The sequence below is a fragment of the Lissotriton vulgaris genome, chromosome 3_1 (genome assembly GCF_964263255.1).
Source record: "Lissotriton vulgaris chromosome 3_1, aLisVul1.2, whole genome shotgun sequence".
In the NCBI taxonomy this organism is placed as follows: domain Eukaryota; kingdom Metazoa; phylum Chordata; class Amphibia; order Caudata; family Salamandridae; genus Lissotriton; species Lissotriton vulgaris.
In genome coordinates, this window is record NC_141689.1 from 484,956,732 (window position 1) to 484,969,293 (window position 12,562).

General features: G+C 45.8%; 1 protein-coding gene across 2 annotated transcripts in view; it reads left to right on the forward strand.

Annotated features, from left to right (window-relative positions):
* The window catches only part of PIK3R1 (phosphoinositide-3-kinase regulatory subunit 1), a 103,918-nt gene that overhangs the window by 52,341 nt on the left and 39,015 nt on the right, over nt 1-12,562 (forward strand). The window contains exon 1 of one of the 2 annotated variants that reach the window (XM_086960708.1): nt 10,659-10,893. The exons of the other annotated variant lie outside the window; for it this stretch is intronic. Coding sequence (XP_086816834.1) covers nt 10,749-10,893 — 145 coding nt within the window. The 5' untranslated portion in view covers nt 10,659-10,748. Of the gene's footprint in view, nt 1-10,658; nt 10,894-12,562 lie in introns of those variants that run through there. 2 annotated transcript variants of the gene reach the window in all.

Below are 12,562 nucleotides of genomic sequence, written 5' to 3' on the forward strand. Positions count from 1 at the left end.
ACGCCATGTCCGTTTGTGTAAGGGGGCTAGAGCACATGGTGGTTAGGAGTGGAATTTTCAGGAGAATGTGAGTAGATACTTGATCGGCCAGGGAATTAACCCAATGTGAGGGTGAATGGGAGGTGTTGGAGTCATGTGGTGGCAGGTGGTGGAACTTCAGTGTTCCTGAAATGTTGGTACATCGGAGTGTGAAGGAGGGGAAATTGCCAGGGCATCTTAAAAGAGTTAATGACTGAAAAGAGAAAATTGAAATGTCTAGTGATTCTATTAACTTGTCTTAATGATATACAGGGGCTTAGTTCAACCATTGTAATGAACCTATGTGTGTGTGATTGTATATTTCTGTATCTATATTTCTATATCTATATGTATCTATATATTTATCTGTATATATCTATACCTATATCCCCTTTCTTTCGATTTTGATTGTTATGTGTTGGGGGAAAGGTGTGTGGGACATTGGGGTAGAAAGTTGGGGGTACGAGGTTGGTGAGTGATAGGTTTGTATGTGGGTGGCGAACGTTGGGAAGTGACAGTTGCCAGAAGCAGCAGTTGGGAGTGCTGGCTGACTATGCAACTAGAGCCACATTTCGGGGGGAGGTATGGGGGTGCAGGGGGTTCTGCTATCTAAATGTCGGGGTGGGATGCTAATTCTTTCAGTGATAGTCAGAGTGGAGATGCAGGGGCTCTAAAAAGGGGTGAAAAAAAACAAAGCTAAGTACTGAACCTGTCTCAGCCCGGGCTGCCACACACGACGCCTGTACAGTAGGAGTTTGTTTTCGTATTTCATGAATAAACTTTGGAAGGACGTTCCTGCCTCCGTTTTGTTTGAGCCCTTCTTAACACAGGCCCTTCGATAGTAGCACCAGAAGTCCCCGACTTTTCTAGACCGAGCGCCTTCGTGGAGGTGAAAGCGAACTTTCCGTCACATGGCTTTCGTGTGCGTTACTGTTTGGCAGTGTTGTCGCAGCCGCTTTAGCAGAGAAGACTCGCTCTTTTTCATCCACTAACGCGTGAAATCAGTTATCCCAGCCCTGCCAATACTGCATTCTGAGACTGCCCGGAATGTGCCCTCTGCTTTTCTGAACGCTCAGTTAACGAGCAGCGTTGCTTACTTTTAATCCATTCTGAAGTAAAAGTAGGAAACGTTAAAAAAGAAAATTAATTCTGTGAATTGTTAGGTTTCCTTACAACGCAGCATTCTTTCTGCTTTTACTTACGGGTCTTCAGCTAGAAGCTGTTAAAAGTCGGCTCTTTTAGAAACAGAGCGTTGTTGTATCCTGCCTGGTCAGGATGCACAGATCGCCATCAGTACAGTGTTTAAATGGCACTGCTCCAGCCATACATCCCTGGCAGAGGTTGCTCAGTCTTTGAGGGCTTATTTTTGGCCCAGGTCCTGCCTTTTCCCAGGAACTGCCCATGGCCTGTAGGGGGAGGCATACCATAATCTCGCTGCTGTCTACCGCAGATTGCTTTTTAAAGATTATATGGGCTCTGATTGGAGCCAGCGGAAGCCATCTGTTGCCTTATTTATAGCTCCTGTTTCTAAGAAGTATATTCCTTGGCAGAGGGAAAAGTGTGTCTGACAGCTCATAATTCATAAAGTTACTGTGCACAAAACTCAGCTTCGCTGTGATTCTTGAAGGGCCTCGCTAAAGACCGAATGGTCTTTACAGGCACTTGAAATCAGTGAGTGCAGTAAGGTACAGTGAGTTCTCTTCTTGGCAATGGAGCGTGTGCAGGGCAGTAGTATCACGATAGCGGCTTATCACTGTTCGGAATGTCCATTTTACAAAATCCTAGTTCTCAGGTTTTAGGTTTGACTTCCCTTTTATTGCCTGATTGCTCATACGCGCCTTAAACCACAGCCTTAAACACAGCCCAGTAGGCGCTTCCGGCATAAGTTGCTTCCTTGCTTTTGAATAGAAGAAGGCATAACAGACAACTGATTAAAATGCTTTTTGATAGTATTCTTTACTTTGAAAGTTAATAGAGAAAAACTTTTATGATAATTTTTATCGAAATAAAGCCTTTTTGACTTGAATAGAGAAAAACCTTGTTTACATTTGTATTATCAATTTGTGATCACCGAGAAGGACAAAATAGATTTTTTGGGGGGCAACCGTAGCATTTTTGGCTTGTATAGCTCAATCTTCCTAGCTTTCTTCTACGGAAAGATTTCAGTATGCATGTCATAGTGTGGCCTTCAACATGAGATGGAAAAAAAATGTCATACACATGTGGAAGTGTTCTAGTTGGGGGTATACTAAAATATGAATAGTGTGGAAGATTTTAGTCTCGGTAAGTCTTTTAATGCTGTGTGCCAGCAAGAAACTCCGTAATAGAAAATATAATAAAAATGTAAGCCTCCTCTTCGTAGCATCTTCGACCAAGATCTTCTAATGTCTGTGAAACATACACACGCATAATGATGAACTGGCAACTGTGAAGTGTGCCTGTAAAAGTGAGACTGGATTTTAAACAATGTGACCAGCAACCTTACATGGCTATTACCTTGGTGGCTGAACTGTCTGTAGTAGACTTGTATAGAGATGTAAATTGTGGGTTAGAAGAGTAGGGTCAACGATGAAAGGAGTGCTTTGTACGGGAGTAGAATCCAGCACAGACCATTCTGCATGGGAGAGAGACTTGTGCCTTACTGTATGCAATCTGGTGAGACATTTTAACTCTCATGGTTTCAAGTTGGCTCAATTTGGCTAAACTGCTTTGAAAAAGGCCAGGAACATCACGTGGTAAAAATATACATTGTATATAATCAGTAAGAAAACTCCGGTTGCTGCTAGTCCGCTGTGGTATCCAGAATGATCATACACGAGGTTCACTTATGTATTTAGTCTGATATTAGCAGAAAATACATGGTCTTCGGCAGCAGGCCCTTCCAGTGGTACAAGAAACCTTTACGTTTCCTTATCCAGGACCCCAGAGGGCATTCTTTTGGGACTTCCAGAATGGAAAGTTTTCCCGCTATATTCAGGGAGAAGAAAGGATAATGGTTTCAGCATGTTTCCCGCAGCAGTACTCAGAAGTTGGACTCTGAAACATTCAAGCTTCTCTAGCCTGTTTGTTGTCTGTCTATTAGTATATAGTCTGTGAGGATTAGATCTAGCTGAATCGCTTCAGTGCAGATATTGGGCTGTGGGCATAACCCCTACTGTGAAAAAATGTGTGGTATTCTTAGTTCAACCCTTTCGAATTTTTGTACTGGTGCGTTTGTGCAGATCATACCTGTGTATTGCCTGCTTCTGCGATTCAGTTGTAAATATGTTTAGTAGCTCACGGATTTTTGTTGTTGTTGCTATATTCAACATTTTTTTTATTTTTTTATTTTTTTTTTTATTTCCATGCTCTGAATATTCATGACCTGCACTATCTAACACTTTCCTTGTAGGTTAGGTCACCATAAACCTCTTTTTCATGGTACGACTTTTTGGTTCTGCAGTGCAGTGGAACCTGAAGAGTACATTTGGTAGGCAGCGAGACATTCTTCACGACCAAGTGCCTTTTTCATGATAACCAATTCAACCCTTTAACTAACTACTTCAGTAAAAAAAAAGTCTCATTTCATATACTTGTGTGCCAGCACAAACCCATTTAATCCATACTAAGCAGTAGTTCACAGCTTGAGATTGGGGTTTGAAATACTAGAACTGAGTCTTTACAGAAACCAAGTGACAGAATAAAAGTTTGTGTAAATATAACCATTAAGACAATCTATTGAATCCCTTGTTGTGTATCTTGTTGCCTTTAAGCAGCAAGATCTGCACTTAGAAAAAGTGATTCCTAAATGTACCGTGTGATGAGATGTGATGATGAGTAGTGAAGTAGTCAGACCCTCCTGGATTTTGCGGTTTGCCGCGAAATCAGTACTTTAGCAAAAATGCCGCTATTTTTTGCAAAAATGCCCGCAAAATCGTCAACTTTGAAAAAAAAATCCATCCAATTCTGCACAGTTCTATCTTATTGATTTGAGGGACTCCTTGGCTTTTAAGCTCTCCCATCTTGTTGACTAATGTCACGGGAAATGCCTTATGCTCCCTGTTAGGAGCCTGAAATGGGTCCGTTAGTTATCTTCGGTGCAGAGTGGGTCACCTGCACCTTATTCAAATAGTATCCTCGGGAAGGGTAGGAAGGGTGTTAGCCAATCACCACTGTTACTTCAGTGGGCCAGTGACTCCCCGTAATAATCTCAGGCCAGATACAGTAGGCCCCGCCTGGTTCTCACCCCCCCCCCCCCCCTCCCCCCTCCCACACGCTCGGAGCACTTTGTTCCTTTCTCAGGCGCTGCCCCTCGCAGCCCTCAGTCATACGGCCTGCGCCCTTTCAGGCCTTACCTGAGAAGTACCACGCCACAACTTTACTGTGTCAGGCTGTTTGTATCGGCATTTGCTTAGGGAGAGGTCATGCCAGTCCCTTCAGGCCTCTCCGCTGTTAAATCTCCAGAGCTGAGTCTCATGAGCAGCACTGTTGCCGGCTCGTCACTCACAGCGCGCCCCATAATTGCCTTTCATGGTCCCAGTGACTGCCGCTCGCCGAGCCCGTTTTCAACTTCGCCACCTGCCCAGGCCTCCTCTGGGCATACCAATCGGAGCGGCCCCCCTTGACGTCGCAATGTCTGCTCTGGTCTCTGCTGCCTACGAGTCTCCTAGGTGCCACTTGTCCGGCACTTGGTGACCAGCGCCATCCAACCTCATAACGCCATCCAGTACAGGGTTTACGCAGCAGCCTAGTCCCAACTCCTCTGATCCGCTCGCCCGGCTGGGTCAATTCCTTCTGCTTACGGGGTGATCATCAGTGTCGGGCAGCTGTCTGTATGTTCCTTAGTCTATCCCTGTGTTTGTATCCCATGGTACTCGTTTCAAGAGGACGGATTAAGGGGTTGGATCCCCAACCGAGCAGATCGCAGCTCTTTCTTGACCACCAGAGCGCCTTAGTCCAAGGGCCTCATTTCAAAACTTTCATTATTATTATTTATGTTGTGTTTTAGCCGGTAATCCAAGGATTTCGCCATTTCAGGCTGAAAATGAATGATTATGAGTAAAATAAAGTGCCGCAAAAATGCTGCAAAAATCCATATTTGTGCCGCTAAATTTCCAAATTTGTGCCGCTAAATTTGCGAATTCATACCGCTATATCTTGGGGGGGGGTCTGAGTAGTGCAAACAAGCTGTTGCCTCTGCCCTTTGACATTACTCTGTAATCCACTGGTCTAGTTTTGCCTTTTCTAACTTTATTCCATGCCAGCCTTCATGTGCTACAGACGAAATACTTGTTAAATTCTGCACTGCAAGTACTGATATCTATATTTTAAAGAACCTTTGCACAGCTCTTGTAAACCCAGTCAACTGAAAGGGTGTTGAATTCTTTACCTGTGTCGACTTTGTACCTCTGAAATCATCGGAATCTTTCCCTGCGGGTTCCTGCTTGGAAGTATTATTTTGGACATTACACAGAAGACTAATAGAACTGTTCATTTAATGTGGTTTACACCTTTCTGCTTCTATTTTGAGTTTACCTCCTAAGGTCATCGCCTCTGATCTTTTATATTACACAAACGAAAGAAAATGGCTGTCAAAAATGCAGTTTGCATTTAACGAAAACTCGATTTAGTGATACAATTTGGAAAGGCGGCGGGCCACGTCTCCCGCAAGGTGACAATAGAGGGGACAGCCTCGTGACTTTTTCCATCAGCCAATGAAAGCAAAGTTTTGTCTTTTGGGGCCATTACAGAGCAAATGCTTCCCCTCGGAAGAAGCACAAGTCACACCTGGGTGCTTCCACTGGATTTGGAGTGGGGCCTGTTTGAGAGGGCTCATAGCTGCTGCGCACCCTCTTTCCTCCCGCTTGGCCACCCATATACCGTCCCAACTTTGAGAGCAAGAAGTTATTACTTAATAATTCATTTTTTCAATGTTGTAAGCAGAGTTGCAGGGCTTACCTAACGTAAGCAGTACAGTATGCTGCAAAAAATGGAGTAGGGGCCGCAAACTTGATAGCCTCTGGCCATAGAGGATCCTGAGAGGAAAGGTAGGCAGCCCATTTATCCTTTTAAGGACAGTTGGTACCCTGACAAATGGGGGTCTGCTTTTAATCTCTCCTGATCTAACGGCCGCACAAAAGAAGATTTGCAAGGGGGCTGCAGCCCCACTTTAGAACGAGCACCAGATGTCGGTGTGCTACGGAAAGTATTGCATTTCCGGCTCTCTGGCTTGGTATTCGATTTAGTGTCAGCGGTTAGATTTTGACACGGCGTTGAATACTTAAACGGCGGGTAAATGAATCGTACCCGAGTGCCAGTAAGTTTAATAACCATGCAACTCTTTCTCTTAACCAAGAACTGTGTGGTTTATTTTTATGTTGCTTGTAGAATCATCAATGATTGGGTTGCAATAACCAAGGCTTGGTTTAGAAATGCAAGGAGTTGATAGCAGAGATGGCAGGATGACATTTTTTTTAGGTCTCTGCCTGACGTTCGCATCGCATTCACTGCTCTAGTCATACAAGCCTTCTTGGAATCGATACGGTTCCAGAAGCCTTGTCCCAGCTCTGCCTTCAGCTTTCATTCGTGCTTGTCGTTTGGCGTCACGAATTATGCCAAAGGCAGTGCAATGATTGCACTGAAGGCATCCCAATCATTCCTTGTTGCCACCATGTCTCCTTTTAGGCACACCAACCGGGATTGGATCTTTTACCCGCAGCATTACACTATTGCCTTTAATTACTGGGGAAGCACTATTTGTTTTCCCTTCCATCTGTCTATCTCAGAGACACGTTGCTTAAATGTTGCTGTCTACCAGAATACCAATCGCTTGCCCTGTTTCGACCTTCTTGCGATTTCGCCTCTTTCCCTTTCAGTTCCTGTCACGCTGTAATGTCGTCTATCCCCCTTCCCTCCACATCATTCCCACAAACAGTTATTTTATTAGCGTGTGGTATGCATTTTTTTATTTAAAGTTCTGTGCTCTTTTTAGGCATTTCCTGTTGCTGACCAGACCGATAGTTGGTTGCTGTGTCAATGATGTGGCTACAACTGTACATGGTGCTAGAGCACATAAAGGTACCGTTGTGGGGCTTTTGTGTTTACTCCTACGCTGCGTCCTTCGACGTAAACCCCAGCCAAGGCACAGTTGTGCTCAGTGAAAGAATAGCCCCCCCCCCCATCTCCTCCCCGATCCAGTAAGCAACCCTGCCCCTCCCTTTGTTGGCCTCGCTGTGCCTACACTTCTGCTCTTTTCTTTTAGAGCTGCTGCCCTGGGGCAGTGACACAGATGTCCCTCTGAGACAGAGGTGTGGTTTTAATCTTCAGAGCCTGTCTCTCTCTATCTCCCTCTCTCTAATACTCACTCTCTACTATTATATTCTCTTCTCCTCACTCTCTACTACTCACTCTACACTATTTTCTACTCTACTACTCTTCTCTACTACTCACTCTACACTACACTATTCTCTACTCTACTACTCATCTTTACTACTCTCTCTACTCTTTCTACTACTCACTCTCTACCACTCTCTCTACCACTCTCTACCACTCTCTCTCTACCACTCTCTCTCTACCACTCTCTACCACTCTCTCTCTACCACTCTCAATCAATCAATCATCGTATTTATATAGCGCACTACTTACCCGGAGGGTCTCAAGGCGCGGGGGGGGGGGATCCGCTACTGCTCGAACAGCCAGGTCTTGAGTTGCTTCCTGAAGGCGAGGTGGTCCTGGGTCCGGCGGAGGTGGGTGCGGAGGGAGTTCCATGTCTTGGCGGCGAGGTAGGAGAAGGGCCGTCCCCCTGTGGTGGCTCTGCGGATGCGGGGGATGGCGGCGAGGGCGTGGCTGGTCGAACGAAGCTGGCGTTTGAGAGCGTAGAAGTTGAGGCGGCTGTTGAGGTATCCTGGGCCTCGGCTGTGCAGGGCTTTGTGTGCGTGGGTGAGGAGACGGAAGGTGATTCTCTTGTTGACCGGGAGCCAATGCAGATCTCTCAGGTGTCCGGAGATGTGGCTGCGACGGGGGATGTCCAGGATGAGTCGTGCTGAGGCGTTCTGGATCCGCTGGAGTCTCTTCTGGAGTTTGGCGGTGGTTCCGGCGTAGAGGGTGTTGCCGTAGTCCAGACGGCTGGTGACGAGGGCCTGGGTGACCGTCTTCCTGGTCTCGGTGGGAACCCACCGGAAGATCTTACGTAGCATGCACAGGATATTGAAGCACGACGAGGAGACGGCGTTGACTTGTCTGGTCATGGAGAGGGAGGAGTCCAGGATGAAGCCCACTCTATACTACTCTTGTTACTGCTCTCTACTTCTCACTCTACACTACTCACTCTCTACTACTCACTCTACTACTCTACTCACTCTTTACTACTTTACTCACTCTCTACTACTCACTCTACTCCTCTACTACTCACTCTCTAATAATCACTCTACTACTCTACTCACTCTTTACTACTTTACTCACTCTCTACCACTCTCTCTCTACCACTCTCTCTCTACCACTCTCTCTCTACCACTCTCTCTCTACCACTCTCTCTACCACTCTCTCTCTACCTCTCTCTCTACCACTCTCTCTCTACCACCCTCTCTCTACCACCCTCTCTCTCTACCACCCTCTCTCTACCACCCTCTCTACTACTCACTTCTGCTACTCTCTATCTACTACTCACTCTGTTACTCTACTTCTCACTGCTACACTCTCTTACACGCTCTGCTACTCTACTCACTCTCTACTACTCACTGCACTACTCTCTGCTACTCTCTACTCACTCTACTCACTACTATCTACTACTCACTCTATTACTCTCAATTACTCACTTTGCTACTCCATTACACACTCTACTACTCTTACTCACTCTACTACTCACTCTACTACTCACTCTACTACTCACTCTACTACTCACTCTCTGCTACTCTCTACTCCCTACTCTCTACTACTCTCTCTACAATGCACTCTACTGCTCTCTACTACTCACTCTATACTACTCTCTTTACTGCTCTCTACTTCTCACTCTACACTACTCACTCTCTACTACTCACTCTACTACTCTACTCACTCTTTACTACTTTACTCACTCTCTACTACTCACTCTACTCCTCTCTACTACTCACTCTCTAATAATCACTCTACTACTCTACTCACTCTTTACTACTTTACTCACTCTCTACTACTCACTCTCTATTACTCTCTACTACTCACTCTGCTACACTCTCCATTACACACTCTACTGCTCACTCTACTACTCACTCTCTGCTACTCTCTACTACTCTCTCTACTACTCACTCTCTACAATGCGCACTACTGCTCTCTACTACTCACTCTATACTACTCTCTTTACTGCTCTCTACTACTCACACTACTACTCGCTCAACTGCTCTACTCACTCTACTCACTCTGCTACTCTAATACTCTCTTCACTACTCTACTCACTCACTACTACTCACTCTACTACTCTCTACTACTCACTCTCTACTACTCACTCCTACTCTCTCTCTGCTACTCACACTACTACTCAACTACTCACTCTCTACAAATCACTCTACGTATGCATATATATGCATTTATATATATGTATGTGTGTGTATATATATATACATACATACATATATAAACATATATATATATGCATATCTATATAAATACAAATATAAATGCATGCATACATATACGCATACATATGCATGTTATGTACTTGAAAGTTTGAAAAACACTAATAAAAGCAAAGCTAAAAAGCCACCTAATTACAAACAGAATTGCTTTAACTTAAACGAGGGCGAGACCTATTGCATTTTCAATGCTTGTTTTAGAACGTTCTAGGATTCCAAGCCCAGACCAACGTTTCCTATAGTGCAGGGAAATTCCACTCGTGCTAAGCTGATCTCCTTTGAAGGCTTCGGCATTCTACAACCCAGTGTTGGCTCGTTGGTGGGCGCTTCAGGCCGTCGTCTGCGCTGTTGTCTGGAGTTGTGATCCTGCCGCGCTGCTCACCAGACCCAGGCTTTATTTGTGCCTGTCCTGGCATCGGGCTTTACGCCCGGGGATTGTTCGGACACCAGTACCCGCCGCCGCCTCCTTGGTTTCTTTTCAGTTTGTAGGACAGGCAGCAGTGGTGGGACATACACGGCCGTAATGTTCGTGCAATCATTTAGTATTCCCACACAGTACCGCATAATTCGAACTAGGGTTGGCGAGCCACTTGAGCCCAGCAATGAATTCCGCCCCTGCCCCACAGACCCCATCTCTCAGCATCGAGGGTGCAGCCCGGGGATGAGCCTTAAAAGCATCACCGATGCCACCCGTGGTGACGAGGGCCGGCTTCACATACCCGCACGCAGCCAACTGGACGATCCGATAGGCCGGCCGCTATTTTTTCTCACACCTTTCATCCATCAGTGATAAGGAACCGGCTCGGGTGTCTTGGAAACAAATATCCAAGCTTTAAATTTCCACATGATGCTGCCAGGTACTTACTCTAAAATATCTCTTTCTACCGAGAAGCGGCTCCTCGGAAAGGTGCAGCTGTGCGCGGGTCTCATCTTGCACTTGTGAGCCCTGCTGGCAGCACTTCAATGCCAGGTATGCTGTGGCCTCCACACGCCGCCGTTGCCGTGGTGCCGCGGGGCCTGCCCATTGGTCGCCTCTGCCGGGGTAAAAATAGAAAGGCAGGGAGGACGAGCCGCCATTCGCGCCTCTCGCTTGCAGTGCAGCTCACAGACCCTGCCTGGCCAGTGCGAGCCCCCCGCTTCTGAGAGACCATGATCACTTTAGGCGAGAAACTGATCCTAGATTGTGGGAAAGGAATCTGCAAAATGTCCAAGCTTCTGAAAGGTGGACTCTCCGCTCCCAAACTCTGCACCGCCGTGCAGCATTCACCAAAGCAGAAAGGCCTTTCCAAAGCAGGTACCCAGGCGTGCTTGGCGCTCCGAAGTGTGCTTGGGGACAACGTGAACGTGCTTCGTTGCATTGTGCCGGTGACTGCTGCTTCCTGCGGGAAGCTAAAGGCGCAGAGGGGACTCCATTTGTCATGGCTTTAGTTGGGGATGTAGTCGAAGTTCATTCACTTCGACGTTTGCCAACGGAAGGCTTGTTTTCCTGCTAAGCTGCCGTCGTTTCCTGGCTGGTTTGTTTGCCGGTTTGTTTGTGTGTGTATGTGTATGGGTGTCATTCACAGACCCACTTTTGATGCTGTAAATCCGCACTTTTGGAGTCCAACTCGCTGATTTTATGGAGTGCCACTCAGCTTGCCAAAGGGGGAACCTGTAAGGTGCACTGCATCTGGATATAAGAAGTTCCCGATTCAAAGGCATTGAATTGAAATGAAGGATGCAGATGAATTGGATTTAAGTTAAATAACGAAGAAACCCTACTGTTGTTAATATGCTCCTTGTTTTACTGTTGTAACCTATGTTAGCAAGGTGTTTTCAGCACCCGCCCTCCCCCAATAACCCAAGCCGATTACATGTCCTGTAACTTTATCATAAGTTTGAATAATAGTCTCTTCTGTGTCGTAAGTTCTGCTGTATATTTGTAATTATCAGAGCAAGTAACCATTTTGGATTCAACACGGTCAACAGAATGTCTTGAAAGCTACTCCGACTGTGTATGTAATCTGATCATATTCTTATGTGACTCTACTTGTGCTGGAATCCCTACCGCCTCAGTTCAGAACATGTTATGTGAAATCTTCGTGTGATCACAGAATTTGTAATTGGTTGGAGAGGCGTTTGAAGGGGTTTGGTTTTGTATGGGCCATTCCTGCAGTCCTGTTGAATTGAAAGTATTGCTGTTCCTGATATGGCCCCTGACATGATGGTGGCCATTGTTGCCCTTTACTACATGAGCCGCTGATTATAATTTTGCACATACTGAGTGTAGCAGGGTTCTGCATAGCTGTTCTCGTTTGCTAGTTGCTAGGGGGCCCTATTTGTGTGGAGACCGTTTTTTTTCTCTAACCCTGCAGGATTGGTCGCACGAGATTTGTCGACATTTGTCGAGTTTATTGGGTTTGTCTGTAGGTTTGTGCAGTGAACCGAGGTTTGGGGGCCAAGTGAGTCTCGGTTTGCTGCTTGATTACAAGTTATGTGACCAATGGGATGATCCAGTTCCAGGCACCTTGGAATCCTAAGGTACCTCTGCTTGGGCAGGCATGCTTTTATTATTAAATGGGGCGAGGCTCTTTTGGGGGTTCCTTTTCCCACTAGTAGGGTCCATTACTACTTCAGTTGGTTTACATCATGTTCATCACTCAGTTTGTAGTTGCAGCAATTCACCCTTTAGACTGATCTCCTTTAAACCATAGTCAACTTCTTGGGTATCAGTGGGTGATGGAGTGCTAATCACTGCTCTGTGCGTATTAAATGTGAATTCTTACGGACTGTTACCATTTTGAGTTTTTTTCCTTTTCTATTCCCACAATTCTATACTTTCCCAGTTCCTGGCTTATAACATTTCTTCGCTTTTCCTCTCACAAGCCTGAGTACATGTTCCCAGTCCACCCTCTGATGTGCACTATATTATTTCTTAAGCTTCCGTCCTTTTACTTCATAATGAAATCTCCTTGCTATCTCTC